This window comes from Scyliorhinus canicula, chromosome 1 (genome assembly GCF_902713615.1).
Source record: "Scyliorhinus canicula chromosome 1, sScyCan1.1, whole genome shotgun sequence".
Taxonomy (NCBI): domain Eukaryota; kingdom Metazoa; phylum Chordata; class Chondrichthyes; order Carcharhiniformes; family Scyliorhinidae; genus Scyliorhinus; species Scyliorhinus canicula.
The window spans coordinates 116,614,057-116,630,786 of record NC_052146.1 but is presented as its reverse complement, the minus strand read 5'-3'; the positions used below and the strand labels follow the sequence as shown (position 1 = coordinate 116,630,786).

At 45.9% G+C, this 16,730-nt stretch overlaps 1 protein-coding gene across 1 annotated transcript in view; it reads left to right on the top strand.

Moving 5' to 3' along the window:
• The window catches only part of gmeb1 (glucocorticoid modulatory element binding protein 1), a 57,743-nt gene that overhangs the window by 26,737 nt on the left and 14,276 nt on the right, over positions 1-16,730 (top strand). The window contains exons 3-6 of the mRNA XM_038798446.1: positions 1,709-1,830; positions 2,944-3,047; positions 8,511-8,668; positions 13,000-13,122. Coding sequence (XP_038654374.1) covers positions 1,709-1,830; positions 2,944-3,047; positions 8,511-8,668; positions 13,000-13,122 — 507 coding nt within the window. The remainder of the gene's footprint in view (positions 1-1,708; positions 1,831-2,943; positions 3,048-8,510; positions 8,669-12,999; positions 13,123-16,730) is intronic.

The following is a 16,730-nucleotide window of genomic DNA, read 5'->3' as shown; positions in this document are numbered from 1 at the left end:
TCTGTCCTCAAGTAAGTTATACTCTTTTTTTTCTTTTTTAAAAAAATAAATTTAAATTACCCAATCAATTTTTTCCAATTAAGGGACAATTTAGCGTGGTCAATCCACCTAGCCTGCATATCTTTGGGTTGTGGGGGTGAAACCCACGCAAACACGGGGAGAATGTGCAAATTCCACACGGACAGTGACCCAGAGCCGGAATTGAACGTTGGAACTTCGGCGCCGAGAGGCAGCAGTGCTACTCACTGCGCCACCGTGCTGCCCCTCTTTGTACTATTTTCTGAATTAAAATAACAGTTACACAAAAGCCATTGTTGATGGACTCTTACAACACCAGGCTAAAGTCCAACAGGTTTATTTGGAATCACTAGCTTTCGGAGCGCAGCTCCTTCATCAGGTGAGTGATGAAGGTTCACTCAACTGGTGAAGGAGCTGCGCTCCAAAAGCTAGTGATTCAAAATAAACCTGTTGGACTTTAATCTGGCGTTGTAAGACATCTTTCTGCGCCCACCCCAGTGCAACACCGGCTTCTCCACATTAGGACATTCTGAAGTAGCTGGTTTGATTCTGAGGAGTGACTTGCAACGTTTGGAATCCAGTGCTTGATTCAGGCATGCAGTTAAGTTCCGAGCAGTCTGATCTTGTGTTACCTTTTCTAGCCATGTCCCTGGTAATAGTGCTGGTGCAAAGTTATTTTAAATTGCATCCATTTTATCACTCATTTGTGCAGTGGCGGATATATGCTGCCAATTGACAACTGCTGGCAACATTTAACTTTAAATAACTCCATGTGAATGTAAAGGCTGAGTGGCAATATTCACCACCACATTTCAAATTCAGACTGGACTGATGGGATGAGTCATGAACCAACCATGAAATCTTGTGCAAGGTGAGTTTGAGACCAGTTCAATCCAGTTTGCAGTTGGATGAAAGTTCACATCACTAGTCACTCATCTGTGGTCTCACTCAAATAATAGGATATCTATTGTGGGGAACCGAGCTATCGAAATGAAACGGTATGTGCAAAGAGTGATGTATCTTGTATCTCATCTGTGCTGTGGTTTGGTCTTGTGTGTGTTTGGTGGAGGATTTGTTAAAGGAATTTAGCACTACATGTTAAACTGTACTCATATTTGGAAGTACTTGATTGGGACATTGTTGAAGTAGCTTTGCTCTATATCTAACTCCCTCTTTATCTGGGAGTCCGTCCTGCTTGTCCTAGGTTCCGTTTGTTTTATACCTGCTTTCCCCTTGTACAAAATTCCATTAATTGGACCTTTATTAAAGCTGTTCTAAATGAATGCCCATCCATATCTCTAACCTACAGCAGCCCTATAACCCCTGAAATTGCTGTGTCCTTCCAATTCTGACCTCTCGCACATCCCTGATTTTCATCATTTGCCATTGGCGACAGTGCCTTAGCTGCCCTAAGCTCTAGAATTCCATTCCTAACTACTCTGCTCCTCTACCTCTCTTCCTTAAGATACTTCTTAAAACCTGCCTTGTCACCTGAGCTAAAAATGCCTTGTGTGGCTCGATGTCAAATTTTGCTTGATAATGTTCCTTTGAAGTGCTTTGGCATTTTACTAAGTTAAAGGCACAATGTAAGTCACTGTTGTTTTAAACTGGCCACTGGGAAAAGAATTGAAAACAGTTTGCAGAGACAGTGAAAATTTACAGTATATAAGGTGTATTTTTTAAATTTCAGATATCTGCAATGAGCTCAATGAAGAAGTTGAAATTGCTTATCCCATTACCTGTGGCGAAAGCAAAGCTATTCTCTTGTGGAAGAAGTTTGTTTGCCCGGGTATTAACGTGAAATGTGTAAAGGTATGATAGAGATAAAATGTTCTAGATATAACTATTCTGAAATTTCTGATAAATTTGCTGCTCTTTTTTTTTATTGTTGAGTTCTGCAGACCATGAAGGTCTTACGTTTGATTTATGGCTGATGCAGAGTTGGCAGATCTCAAACAGGAGATCAAGCAGGGGTACCTCAATTGATCTAAGCACCCTGGGCAGGATTCTCCGATTATCGATGCCGAAATGGCATTCAGTGATCGGCCGGAGAATCCCTTTTTACGGGTGGTGCTGTTTTTGGATGCTCCGCCCCCTCAACAACAGCCTACTCTAGGAGTAAGCCACGCCTTAGGACGTCACCTGAGGCCCTCCCCCGATGGTCTGACTTCCCATGGCTTGGGACACGTCCTCTCAACTTTCATGAACCTGTTGTGGCGGCTGCAGACTGTGTCCAGCGGCGCCACGCTGGGGGGGGGGGGCCTTCGGTGGGGACTGTTGAGGGTGGTGAGGGGTTACAGAGGGCAGTATTTGGCAGGCCGGGGGTCTGTGCGCATGCGGCTGCCGTGTGCATATGCGATCACGGACACGGCCATTCTGCATCCATATCATCGGGTAAAGCCGTGGTCTTTACGTGGCGCAGCTGCTAGCCCCCCACCGTACGGAGCATCGGTGCGGGGAAGGCACTGACGTTTTAGTCATAAGACCAGATGCTTCCTCCGGACATAGCCGGAGAATTCCGCTCCCTGTATTTGGAACAGGCGATGAAATCAGCTTGAGCTGGTACTTGCTCTTTATCCTACTTCCATGTGTGTTTGAAATCTGATTCTGTTCTGCTGACTCTAAAGGCTGAATGATCTGCTGCTGTCTCGGTTTATAAATGTTAATGATGTTGTGTACCCTTTTGCAGCAAATGGATAGCTAGGTATTCCCCAGCATGAGTCAATACCTCCCGTTTCAAGACTCTTGTCTCTGAAGGTGCTTGAGCTGCGATTTGGTGTAGGGGAGTCTACATACATGTTTTTGTGTCTGTGTGCATGTAGGCCTGCAGTATTCTGGAACTAATGCAGACATTTCTGTCCTTTTTGTAGTATATGACCTATATTTCCAGTTCTGAATTAATTATCCTGATTTTCCTTTTTTCAGTTTAATGATCAGCTCATAAGCCCAAAACAGTTTGTACACCTGGCGGGGAAGTCTACACTGAAAGACTGGAAGCGGGCAATTCGAATAGGAGGTATAATGTTGAGGTTGGTACCATTTTGCCAGGATTCCTTTTATTAATGTTGACCACTTCCGCTCATGTAATCTTGAATGATAAACTTGAGGATGATGATGTCTTGTGTTCTGAATTTTGTGGGCGTCACGATGGTGCAGTGGTTAGCACTGCTGCCTCACAATGGCGAGGACCCAGGTTTGATCCCGGCCCTGGGTCACTGTCTGTGTGGAGTTTGCATATTCGCCCTGTGGCTGCATGGATTTCACCCCCACAGCACACAGATGTGCAGGTAGGTGAATTGGCCACACTAAAGATGCTTGCCGGCATCTTGGCGGTGGAATTTGAGAAGCAATGAAGGGTTGTGTCCAGGAACCTTCGTAAGTTGTTAGAGCTTCCATTTGATCAAAGTTAGAAAAGACGTCTGAAACGGTAAAGGTGCATGGCGTGGCGATTTAAGGGTGTGGAGACTGCTCTTTTGAAACACAACAAATAATTGCCTCATTAGAGGCTGAGATCTCCCTGATAGCCAGTGAAAATAAAGCACAGGGGGCCATGGTAGATGATTTGGAAAAACGCTCTAGGAGGCAGAATGTCATGGTCGTGGAATTGCCGGAAGGTATGGAAGGCCCAACTCCAACAAGATGTTTGGGAAATTGTTGGGGAAGGGTGCATTCATGTCCCCTCCCAAGCTGGATTAAGCCCATCGGGCATTCCAGCAGAAGCTACAACCCAACGAACCACCACAGGTTTTTACCGTTCGGTTTTACAGCTTCCAGCTGAAGGAACAGGCCCTGAAATGAGCTAAGGAGCATAGGAACTACTAATGGGAAGTCCATGCCATCATTCTTTACTTGGTCGTTGAAGTGGATTGGCAAAGAAGCAGGTGGCATTTTAAAAGTCCAAAGTCGCCCTGTATAAAGAGTAGAGTTCGGTGGCATTTTCTGCATCCAAGGGACAAGGATTTTTCTTTTCCGATGTCCATCAGTTTTACCCACGGATTGACTTTTTTCTGGTGGGTAGGTCTCTTCTTCCCTGGGTGAAGAGGGCAGGGTATTCGGATATTGTACTCTCAGACCATGCTCAACACTTTATGGACTGGTTTTAGAGTCGGTTCCCTCTCAGCGCCTGACAGGGAGGTTCGATATGGTGTTTTTAGCAGTCAAAGGATTTTGCGAATGTATATCGTTCGCCATTGAGGAATATATCAAGTTTAAAAAGAGAGTCTATCTCGCTCTCTGTGCTATGGGAAGCCCTTAAAGTGGTCATTAGAGGGGAGATAATTTTCTATAGGCACACATGGAATGGGCTGTGAGGGTGGAGCGGAAGATGCTGGTGGACTCGCCCTTGAGGTGGACCATCAGTACTCGCTTGACTACCCAGGAATTGCTTGCGAGCAGGAAAAAGCTACACACGCATTTTGAATTGTCATCAACGGGTATGGCGGAGAGTCAGCTGCGGTGCTCAAAGTGGGTATACGGGAAGAAAGCCAGTTGCCTATTAGCTCATCAGCTGAGGCGGCAGGTGACTTCCCAGAAATTATACAGATAGGGACTTGAGTGGCAGTTTGGTTGTCGCCCCAGTCAATGTGGCTTTCCAAGAATTCTTTAGGCATCTTTATAGATCTGAAAACCCAGAGGAGAGTTTACTCATGACGGAATTTTTAGATGGGCGTCCTTCCATTGGTGGAGAGAGAAAGTGGGAGGAGTTTGAATCCCCATTTGAGTCCTGAGGAGATTTTGAAAGCCTTGAGTTAATGCAGAGGGGTAAAGCTTTGAGTTCCACAAGAAGTTTGCGGGTCAGTTGACCCCGTTAATATTGGACATGTTAAGCGATTCCTTGTCCCAGGGATTGTTGCCAATTACACTTTTTTTTTCTTCTTTTTTTTAAATTTAGAATGCCCAATTCAATTTTTCCAATTAAGGGGCAATTTAGCATGGTGAAACCCACCCAAACACTGGGAGAATGTGAAAACTCCACACACACAGTGACCCGGAGCCGGGATCGAACCTGGGACCTTGGCTCCGTGAGGTTGCAGTGCTAACCCAATGTGCCACCGTGCTGCTCCGCCCATTACACTTACACAGGCCTCTATTTCTCTGATCGTGAAGAAGGACAAATACCCTATGGAATGTGGGTCATATCAAATGTGGTGGTGGAGTCTGCCCTGAGGGTGTGGAAGCAATTCAGACAACATTTTGAATTTAGCTCCATGTCGTTGTTGGCCCCTATCTGTGATAATCAATTCTTTGTGCCGGTGAGGTTACACTCAATATTTAGGTAATGTGAGGGGAAATGATCTGGAAAGCTTTGGGGACTTGTTTGTGGAGGGACGGTGTGCCAGTTTTGAGGAGCTATCAATAAAGTTTCAGCTCCCAGGGACTAATTTGTTTCAATATTTTCAAATTTTAGATTTTTTGCGGAAGACTTTCCTTAATTTTCCTTGACACCACTGTCCTCCTTGTTGAAGACTATCTTATCTTTGGTCTGGTGGCGGGAGTAATTTGGGGAACGGTGGAGATCCTATCAGTGGCGTCAACTGCATTGGATGAGGTGAAGACAAACTGGAAGCATGAATTGGGTCCTTTTCTAGATTAGCTGTGGAGTGAGGCTCTTGGCAGGGTAAACTCCACATCCTCCTCTGCTCGGCTCAGTTTGACCCAATGCACAGGGCTCATCTGACCAAGGCGAGGATGAGTGGATTTTTTTCAGGGGTGGATAACTGCTGTGAGTGGTGTTCTGTGGGGAAGCACAGTGGTTAGCACTGCTGCCTTGCCGTGCCAGAGACCTGGGTTCAATTCTGGCCTTGCATGGAGTTTGCACTATCTCCCCATGTCTGTATAGGTTTCACCCGGGTGCTGCGGTTTCCTCCCACAGTCCAATGATGTGCAGGTTAGGTGGGATTATGGAGTTGCGAGGATAGGGTGGGCATAGGTAGTGTGCTCTTTCGGAGGGTTGGTGCAGACCGGATAGGCCGAATGGTCTGCTTTTGCACTGTCGGAATTCTATGTTTCTAACAATACTCATATATGTTCTGGTCATGTCCCGAGTTGTTACGCTTTTGCGTCTCCTTCGTTAACACCATATGAGGGGTTCTTAAGTTGAACCAGTACATTGCCCACTGGTGGCTATTTTCAGGGTATCGGACTATCCAGTGCTGCAGATGGGGGGCGAAGGTGGCTGACCTCCCTTTGCCTCATTAATAACCCTGAGGTGAGTTCTGAGGTGTATGTCAACATACACACTTGGACAGTGCCTTACATCCTTGTCGTATGAGTTTAAGACTACCCTTTCTGTATCCTAATCTTTTAACATTGGTGATTTCCTGCACAGTCTATCGTTTCAGCTAGGTTTAACATTGTAAAAGTTTAAAATTTAGTCATTTTGTGTGTCTCTGCAACCATCTGAGGGCTGTTTTCCTTTAGGGAGTTTCCACCCAGATTGTATGCTCATGATTTTCCTGTATGCGCTTAAAGAAGATAAAGCTACCCAAATGTAATAATAATAATCATCATTTACTGTCACAAGTAATCTTCAATGAAGTTACTGTGAAAAGTCCCTAGTCGCCACATTCCGGCGCCTGTTCGGGGAGTCCGATACGGGAATTGAAGCCACGCTGCCTTGTTCTGCATTATAAGCCAGCTGGTTGGCCCACTGTGCTAAACCAGCCCCTGTGCGTATTTGTTAAAACACCGCTGTCTGGGCAACACGGTGTGCAGTGGTTAGCACTGCTTCCCCTCGGCGCCGAGGTCCCCGGTTCGATCCCAGCTCTGGGTCACTGTCCATGTGGAGTTTGCACGTTCTCCCCGTGTTTGCGGGGGGTCACCCTCACAACCCAAAGATGTGCAGGGTAGGTGGATTGGCCACGCTAAATTGCCCCTTAATTGGAAAAATGAATTGGGTACTCTAAATTTATTTTTTAAAGCACTGCTGTCTCAATTTTTTTTTCATCTCCATACTGTTGAACTCTGTTGTGAATCCCCTATAATTGGTAGCAATCACTGCCAGAAGGGTTATGCTGAACTGTCAGCAGTAAATGCTAGTCTGCAGCATTCTTGAAGAACCTGTAATACTGTATTTACATTAGTGCTGTTAGCATTGCCTCCATAGAGGGTCTTGATCTGTTGTTCGACCATGCTGCAGAGGTGCTATGATTTCTTTCTGCCATGGGCAGAGGATATAGTTTGAGGAGCTGAGTGATCAGTGATGACTAGAACAGTAGTGGTATACATGTCCTTGTGCTTTAGTGCTGGTGCTGTGGCCACTGCCCTGCACATAATTCAAACAAGAACAAGACCTTTTCTATTTGGAGCAGCCAATATAGTGGAGGTGGGAAGTAAATTTGATTTTGTGGGGTTCTTGAGCCTTTCACTCATTTCTGGTATTTATGGTACAATGTTAGGCTCGAATGGCCCATGCTAACAGCTGTCTAGGCCAGCACCTGAAGAGTGTGGTTGCTAATGTGAGGTTCTGCCAATATAATCTTCCACGCGTGACAATGCCTGCGAGCAAAAGGGCTTGGGAGAACCTTAAAGAAGGGATTGCAGTGGAACATCACTGGCGTTCTGATGTGACCTCGCTGTGGTGTGGAAGCTCTTGGATTTCTATTTTATTCCTATCGTTTTTAAAATTGAGGACGCAGGATAAGTCACATACTGCAGGACATCACTAAGTTTAAAAAAAAAAATAAATTTAGAGTACCCAATTCATTTTTTCCAATTAAGGGGCAATTTAGCGTGGTCAATCCACCTAGCCTGCACATCTTTGGGTTGTGGGGGCAAAACCCACGCAAACACGGGGAGAATGTGCAAACTCCACACGGACAGTGACCCAGAGCCGGGATCGAACCTGGGACCTCGCAGGACATCACTAAGTTGATGAAGATTTTAAAAATCAGGAATTAGTGGATGGGCCCCAATTTATTTCTGGATTTAAAATCCTATAGATTGTCAGAAGAAGATTGGGAGATTCCACAGCCTTGAAACCATGGCATGGTTTTGGGGATGACTCTGAGCTCCTGATTTCAATTGCACTGCGATGAGAATCCAGAGAAAGGAAAAATGTGTCCATTAATTATTAGTTCAAGTGAAGAGAACTCTTCCATGTTGTGAATGGAAGCTGGAATAATTCAACCTCTGATCGTCGTATGAAAAATGAAGTGCAAAAAGAAGCCATTCTACTCATTTTGCCCATGCTGGCTCTTTGAAACAGTTATTCAATTAGTCCCACTCTGCTGTCCCAATGGGTCTGCAAATTTTTACCTACAGGTATTTGTACAATTCTCTTTTTTGAGAGTTTCTGAGGGCAAAGGGGAACAATAATGAATCCCAGCTTAGACCAAATCCCACAGTAGGGTAGACTCTGAATGGAAGCCCAGAGCCACATACTACATCCAGTTTGCAACGATGGTAGATTATGGTGCAGTGGATGGCAAGTTGCCTTGGGCTGTATTACGCATGCCACTTTTCTAACTGTCCCTGAATGCACTTAATTGCAGGAAGATGATGGATTCTGGGCAGTTGGACTTCTATCAGCACGATAAGGTTTGTACCAACACCTGCCGCAGCACAAAGTTCGACCTTCTAATCAGCAGTGCCAGAGCGCCAGTTCCCAGTCAGCAGAGCAATGTGATACAGACCTCGACCTCCATGGATGGTGAGTGCAACAGAGATAGAGGGAGATGTCAATTTGTTGCAATTTCATGACTTACTTTTCACAAGAACTGCAGGGGTCTCCTGTTTTTTAATCATTTGAATTTGATGCGATGGCAGACTTCATAGATTGGGACAGAAAAATGTTCTGAGAGAGAGAAGAAGTTTGGTCAATGTTTCAGGTGAGATCCTTGACTGAAAATTCTCTTGGAATGCAGATTGCTCAAGTGTGCAATTGCATTATTTCAGATTTTTGGCATTAGCTTTTTTTTTTTATTTCTGTCTGCACGGTGTGGTCTTGTGGCTCCATCACTGGACCAGTCCAGAGAATATGAGTGCAAAACTCACCAGAAAATTTGAAATATCTTTTTAAAATTTGTAAATGTAACCTGGAAGCTATCAGATTATTGTTTAAAAATCTATCCTCTGAGAGAAGGAAACTCGGCATCTCTCCCTGATCTCACTTGCATGTGAATGCAGTCCTACACTTAACTTGGTTGATTCTAACTGGCTTTCGACCTCGCAAAACAATTGAGGGCAATTAGAGATAGATATTGAATGCAGGCCTTGCCAGAATCAGCCACATTGCAAAAAATAATACTTAACCTACAGGGGTAGGAGTGCATAAAAAATATGCACTGTGAGGCAACTTCCGAATTTTGTTTTCTTTTGATTCATTCATGAGATGTGGGCTTCACTGGTAAAGCCACCTTTTTATTGCCCCCCCACCTAATTTTTCTGATAATGGTGAAGATAAGCCACCACCGTGAGCTGTTGCTGTCTGTCTGGCGAAGATACTCCTATAGTTGGTAGGGAATTCAAAGATTTTGGCCCAGCAGCCTTGAAGGAACAGCAATATATTTCCAAATCAGGATGGTGAGAAACTTGCACATGGCAGTTTTTCTATTCACCCTTGTCTTTCAAGTGGTATTAGTCACTGGTTTGGGATGTGCAGTCAAAGCAACCTTGGCATGTTGCTGCATGCATGTTGTAGGTGGTACATACTACAGGCATAGCTCACTAATGCTGTAGAAAGTGAATATTTAAAGTAGTGTTTGGGGGGTCAACCAGCAACATGCTTTGTCCTGAATGGTGTCAAGCTTCTTTGTGTTGTTGGAGCTGAGCTCACCCAGCCAAGTGGAGAGTCTGCCAAATGGTACCTTGTAGAAGGTGATAAATGTTTGGGGGTTTAGATGTCAGTCCCTCGTCAAGGAATACAAAATCCTTGACCTGCTCTTGTAACCACAGCATTTATGTAACTGGTTCTGTTAAGCTACATGATGATTAAGATGGGGATTGACAATGTAAAACGGTAGAATGTCAAGGGGGGGGGTGATTAGATTCTCTTGTTGGTGATAGTCATGCCCGATACTTGTATTTTGTGAGAGTTATTTGCCACTTATCAGTTTGTGTGTGGGTCTTGCTTCATTAGCTGAAAAATTAACACTGCGGTCTTCAGTGACGATCCCTTCTTTTGATCTTATGGTGGAGAGAGGTGAATTGATGAAGCAGTTAAAGATGGTTAGGCACAGGACACTATCCTAGGGAACTCCTGCAGTGTTGTCCTAGGGCTGAGACCATTGGCTTCCAATAACCACAACTATCTTTCTTTATGCCGGGCATATGACACCAATCAGTGAAGAGATATCCCTCTAATTCTCATTGATTTGGGGTTTGCTAGGGCTCCTTGATGCCACACTTGGATCAAATACTGTCTTGACGTCAAGGGCAGTCACTCCTAGCTCACCTCCAGAATTTAGCTTTTTTTGCCTTTGTTTGGGCCGCAGCTGTGATGGGGCCTGGAGCCCAGTGGTACTGGCAGAATCCATACTGAGCTTTGGTCAGCAGCTTATTGGTGAGTTTATGCTGCTTGATAGCCCTGTCATTGGCACCTTCCATCCATTTGCTGATTAAGAGTAGACTGATGGGGCAATCGTTAGGTAAGGTTAGATTTGTCCTCCCTTTTGCAGACAGGACATAGCTGAACAATTTTCCACTTTTTTGGACAGATGTCAGTACTGTAACTGTACTGGAATGACTTGACTAGGGAATTCTGGGGCATAAGTCTTCAATACCACAGCCAGAATGGTGTCAGGGTCCATAGCCTTTGCTGTATCCAGTACTCTCAGCGGTTCCTGATATTGCATGGAATAAATCGAATTGGCTGAAGACTCAGATTTCTGATGCTGGAGACTTCAGCAAGAGACTGAGATGGATCGTCCATTCAGCATTTCTGAATGAAGATGGTTGCCGCGCTTGAGCCTCATCTTTTGCACTTGTGCTGTGCTCCACCATCATTGAGGATGGGGTTGTTAATGGAGCCACTGCCTCTTAGTTACTTAACTACCCACCACTATTCAGCACAGGATGTGGCAGACTGCATTGCTTTCATCTGATCCCTTAGTTGTAGCTGAACTATGTCCATAACATTCTGCTTCTATTGTTTAGCGTGTGTGTAATCCTGTGGTGTAGCATCACCAAAATGCAACCTTTTTTTAGGTATGCCTGGTGCTGCACCGATCATGCTCTTCCATACTCCCATTTGAACCAGAGCTTGTGCACTGTCTTGGTACAGTTAGGGACAAGAGGTGGAATGCAGTCCTGCTGCTGCTAACCTCGTGGATGCGAAATGTCTGGCTGCCAGATCTGTTCTGAATGCATCTCTGTTAGCACAATGGTAATGGCCTAGAACACAATGGAGGAGCTCCTTGGTGTGAAAATGATATTTTGTCTCAACAAGGACTGTGTTCACTCCTACCAATACTGTCATGGGCAGATACATGTATAACGGGATGGTGAGGACAAAGTCAGTAGGTTTTCCCTCATGTTGGTTTCATGCCACCTGCCACGGGCCTAGTCTGGCATCTTTAGCTTTTAGGATTCAACACCATGGTCAATCGTGATGCAACGTATCCACTCGTGGTATCCACTCTTGGTGATTTAGGACATGTTTGTGGAGCATTTGGAGGCACGTGTAGATCAGATTGGGTAAGGACAGCAGATTTTCTTTTGGCTGAAATTTTAGTTTCATGATCGCCATAACTGAAACTCTTTTTTTTTATTCCCAATTCATTCAGTTAACTAAATTGACATTCCTTGGCTACCGTAGTGGAATCTGAATTCCTTTCTCTTCTTTCTCTCTATCTACCTATCATTAGGTTAGGCCATTGGATTACTAGACCAGTAAAGTAACCACAATACTATTATATCTCTGTACGTGATTGGCGTGCCCCTAGTACAACCAGATTTTATGCATCTGGCATGTAGAGTTCCTACAGAACTGCTCTGATTACTGCTCCTTGGATGTTGTACATAATTGTGCCGCCACTGAACTTCCTAAGTTCATAATATGCGTTTAGTACATTTAAATACTTGACGCCCTGATGCACTATGCATTTCTTGGGGAGAGTTACTAACGCCCCCACCCCAAATCACCCTTTGGCCTTTAATATCAAAGAAGCAGACCACTTACACAAACAATGACCCTGTTGGAAAGAAATGGAATGTTGCATAGTTTTTTATGGCTTTCCTTGAATTTTCCCTTCTAAACCGGTTATGTGTAAGTTGCACAGCTCAGGCTTGTCTGGTGTAGTATGAGAGGATCTGGAGTCAAAATTACAACTGGGGCATTGATAAAGCGCTGCACCGTTGGGCAAACCGTCAGCTGTGCTTTGTGCTGCTTGAGTAAACATCAGGCCTCCAGGCTCAGGCATACAGATCTACCTTTGAACTACATAATGGTTTGGGGAATAGAAAATATTTAATGGGCTGGATGGAATTCCTATTGATGGACCATTTCTGCTGTCAGATTGGGAGGGATCTGGGGCATGCATTTAAACAACGCAAAGGTAGGAATAGGCTAGATGTTGGGCAGTTCTGTTTTTTTCCGGGAGAGTAATGGGCCCCTGGAATATACTGAAAGTTGTTGTTCTGGATGCTGACTCTCGTGGGCCTCCAAGAAGGAGCTGGTGCGACTCCTAACTGGGCAGAGGTCACATATGTAAAAGGTAAATGGATTAACAGTTAGCACCTGAGGATATCTGCAAGGAATTTTCCAGAATTTTTTTCATCCTTAATTTTCCTGAGTGTTTGATTACAGGGATTGGGGCTGGGGTAGAAAATGTTTTATCATGATGCTTCACGAATCATGTGAGGCAAAATTGATGGAGCAATAAATATTTTCCTTCTAGCTTTTTCATTATGTGGGATTGCTCTCTAATTGTTGAAGAATGGTACAGTGAAGTTGCAGGTAAGAGAAAAGGGATGAGAATTTGTCTACTCTAGTAGAACAAAAAAGTATAGTTCCAGTCTAAGGAATGTCTGTTCATTTTACAGGCAATGGGACCCACATCACTGTGGCTGAAGAGAACACTGAAGAGTGCATTGAATGGAGTCCAGCTCTGACCACAGTTGCGGTCACTACAGAGGATTTAAACAGGAAAGATGAAGAGATCTCTGGTGAGTTCAGTGAGCCTATGTTCTGAGCTGTAGTCAATTCTGAGCTATAGTCAAACTAAAAGCCCTGCAGTGCTAGAGTTCTAGCTGACATCAGAAAACATTGCCTGTAGCCCACACAGGAGCAATCCAAATGCTTAAAAAATAGAAATCATTGAACAAGTTTTGCTGGTTATGAGGGCAGCACGGTGGCACAGTGGTTAGCCCTGCAGTCTCGCGGCGCCGAGGTCCCAGGTTCTGCGTCACTGTCCGTGTGGAGTTTTCACGTTCTCTCTGTGTTTGCATGGGTTTCACCCCCAAAACTCAAAGATGTGTAGGGTAGTTGATTGAACACGCTAAATTGCCCCTTAATTGGAAAAAATAAATTGGGTACTCTAAATTTATAAAAGGAAAAGAAGTTATGCTGGTTATAAAATATTGTCACTTCATAATGCTGCACCAATTAAATGCACTACCTCAGTCTCGTGTTGAGCTATGCAAACCAGCAAGTCCTGCGTCCATAAATAGATCTGGCTGGTCTGATACCCCGAAGATCACCACTTTCGGGCATGGCTCCACCATCATCCTCACCACTTTGGACATTGCCTCAAAGAAGGCTGTCCAGTACCCACTAGTCTGGGGCAAGACCAGAACACGTGGGTGTGATTGGCTGGGCTTCCTTGCCACCACTCACATCTGTCCTCCACCTCCAGGAAGAACCTACTCATTCAAGTTCTTGTTAAGTGGGCTCTATATACCGCTTTCAGTTGCGTCAGGTTGAGCCTTGCACGTGGCGGTGGAGTTGACCCTATGCAGTGCTTCGCTTCAGAATCCCCACCCTTTTTCCATCCCCAGGTCTTCCATTTCTTTCTCATTGAGTCCAGTAGAGTGTCACCAGTCATTCATACAAGTCGCTAGAGTTTCCTTTATCTAGGATGTTTGCATCCAGTAACAGTCAGTTGTGGCGGTTGTGGGTACGTCCTTTAAAAGTGGCGTCAGTCAGCGCTGGTGTGAACCTATGGTTGTTGCAGATGATGGCTTTGTCCAACATTTTGGTCAGGCCAAATGCCAAATTGCTGCCGTTGTTGGTTCCAAGATTGGAGGGTGGCTATCACCACTGGGCTGCTGGAGTGTTTTTTGTGTGGGGATGGGAGTGCTGCCGTGGCGAGGGCCCGGAGGGAGGTCCCCTTGCAGGAGGCCTCCTCCGCGAGCACCCACTCGGCTCCTTGATCCATCCCCTTATTCGTTCGGCTGTCGCCGCCCAGTGGTAGAATTGTAGGTCTGGGAGGGCTAGCCCCCCCCTTGGATTTTGTTTTTTGTAGGACCTTCTTTATGATCCTAGCATACTTCCCCTCCCATACGAACGCCATGATTAGTTTGTCTAGTGCTTTGAAAAAGGCCTTGGGGATGTAGATCGGGATAGATCAAAGTAGGAAGAGGTACCTGGGCAGTACGTTCATTTTGATCGTCTGGACTCTACCCATGAGTGAGAGTGCGTTCCAGCTTTGCAGGTCCTTTTTTACTTCCTCTTTCAGACTGATGAGGTTCCATTTGTGGATCCCTTTCCAGTCATGGGTTATTTGGATCCCACGGTAGCGGAAGTTGTGTCGGGCTTGTTTATACGGCAGTCCCATTAGTGCTGCCCCCGCTCCTTGTGGGTGCACCGGGAAAATCTCGCTTTTGCTCATGTTGAGTTTGTAGCCCGAGAAGGCACCAAACTCTTTCAGGGGCACGATGATTCCGTCCATGCTGCTTTGTGGGTCTGAAATGTAGAGGAGCAGGTCATCTGCATAGAGTGAGACTCTGTGCTCTCTGCCGCCCCTTCGGATCCCCCTCTAGGTATTTGCTGCTCTGAGGGCGATTGCTAATGGTTCGATCACTAGAGCAAACAGCAGTGGGGACAGTGGACATCCTCGTCTGGTGCCCCTGTGCAACTGGAAGTATTGGGAGTTGGTGGTGTTTGTCCGTACGCTCACCATGGGAGCGTTGTCTAGGAGCTTTACCCAGGAGGTGAACCTTGTTCCAAGCCCGAACCGCTCCAATACCTCTGTGGTACTTCCATTCGACCCTGTCGAAGGCCTTTTCTGCATCTAGGTGTTCTTGCCCTGGATGGAAAGCCAGTATTTTGCCATCTGCGTTTAGCAGTGAGATGGCTCTCTATGACCCACATTCCGTTGGGTCTTTATCTTTGTTGGGTATCAGTGAGATTGAGGCCTGTGCTCGTGTAGTTGGCAGCGTGCCCCTAGCCAGCGAGTCTGTGAACATGTCCTGCAGGTGTGGGGCCAGTGCTGTCGCACATGTTTTGTTGAAATCCGCCGGGAACCCGTCTGGTCGCGGCGCCTTCCCCGCCTGCATGGAGCTAATGCTCCACATTGACTCTCTTATGATCTTTCCCAGTGCGAGTGGTGCTTTCAGGCATCTGTTTTCTGCCCTCCCCCACGACTGGCATGTCCAGTTCATCAAGGAACCGTTTCATCCCGGTCTCCCCCATTGTGGGCTCTGAGGTGTACAGCCTTTGGTAGAAGGCCTCGAAGGTTTTGTTGATCTTTTCTGGTTCTAATGTGCCTCTAGTATCCCTGATTTGTGCAATTTCTCTGGTGGCTGCCAACTTTCTCAGCTGGTGTGCTGTTTAACGCTTTGTCTCCGTGTTCGTATAGGGTCCTCTGTGCCTGACTTGAGTTGGTGCACTGCTTTCCTAGTAGAGAACAGATCAAAGTTCCTTTGTAGCTCTTTCCTCTCTGCCAGGTCGGGGCCTTGGAGTATTTATGATCTACCTCCAGTATGGAGTCGACCAGCCGCTGCCTCGCTGCCCTTTCCTCCCTATCTCTTCGCGCTTTCAAAGCGATAATTTCCCCTCTTATTACAGCCTATAGCACTTCCCAGAACGTGGAGGGTGAGACCTCCCCCTTTTGGTTCTTCTCCGTGTACTCTGCTGTGGCCTGCGATATCTTTTCGTTGCAGGCCTTGCCTGCTAGTAGGGCAGTGTCCAACCTCCATGTGGGATATTGGTCTCTGTCCATCTCCAACCTCACATCCATGTAATGTGGAGCATGGTCGGATATCACAATTGCGGAGTATTCCGCTTTGACCAGCCCCGGAACCACCGTTGCCCCACCACAAAGAAGTCAATTCTGGTGTATACATTGTACTGGGGAGAAGGAGAACTCCTCGGCGGTGTGTTTCTCTTTCGGGGATTTCTGCCATGGTCTTTTTGATGAAATTTGGTTGTCCCAGTTGGGAACGTACACGTTAACTAGTACTACCGGTGCCCCATCCAGGGACCCCTGGTTCCGTAATCATCTTTGTCACCCTAAACATCATCCTCTTGCTGATCAGTATTGCCACCCCTCTGGCTCTCATCCCATAAGAGGAATGGTAGGTCTGTCCCACCCAGCCCTTTCTTACCTGCAGTCAGTCCTGTTCTCTCAGGTGTATCTCTTGGAGGAAGACTGTCTGCTTTCATGTTTTTTAGGTGAGTGTGGACTCTGCATCTTTTCACTGGGCCATTGAGCCCCCTTGAGTTCTAGGTGACTATCCTGGTTGGGGGCTTCTATCCCCCTGTTCCTGTTGAATTAACCATACTTGCCCTGTTCCTGTTGAATTAACCATACTTACCGGCGGCATGTGGCGCA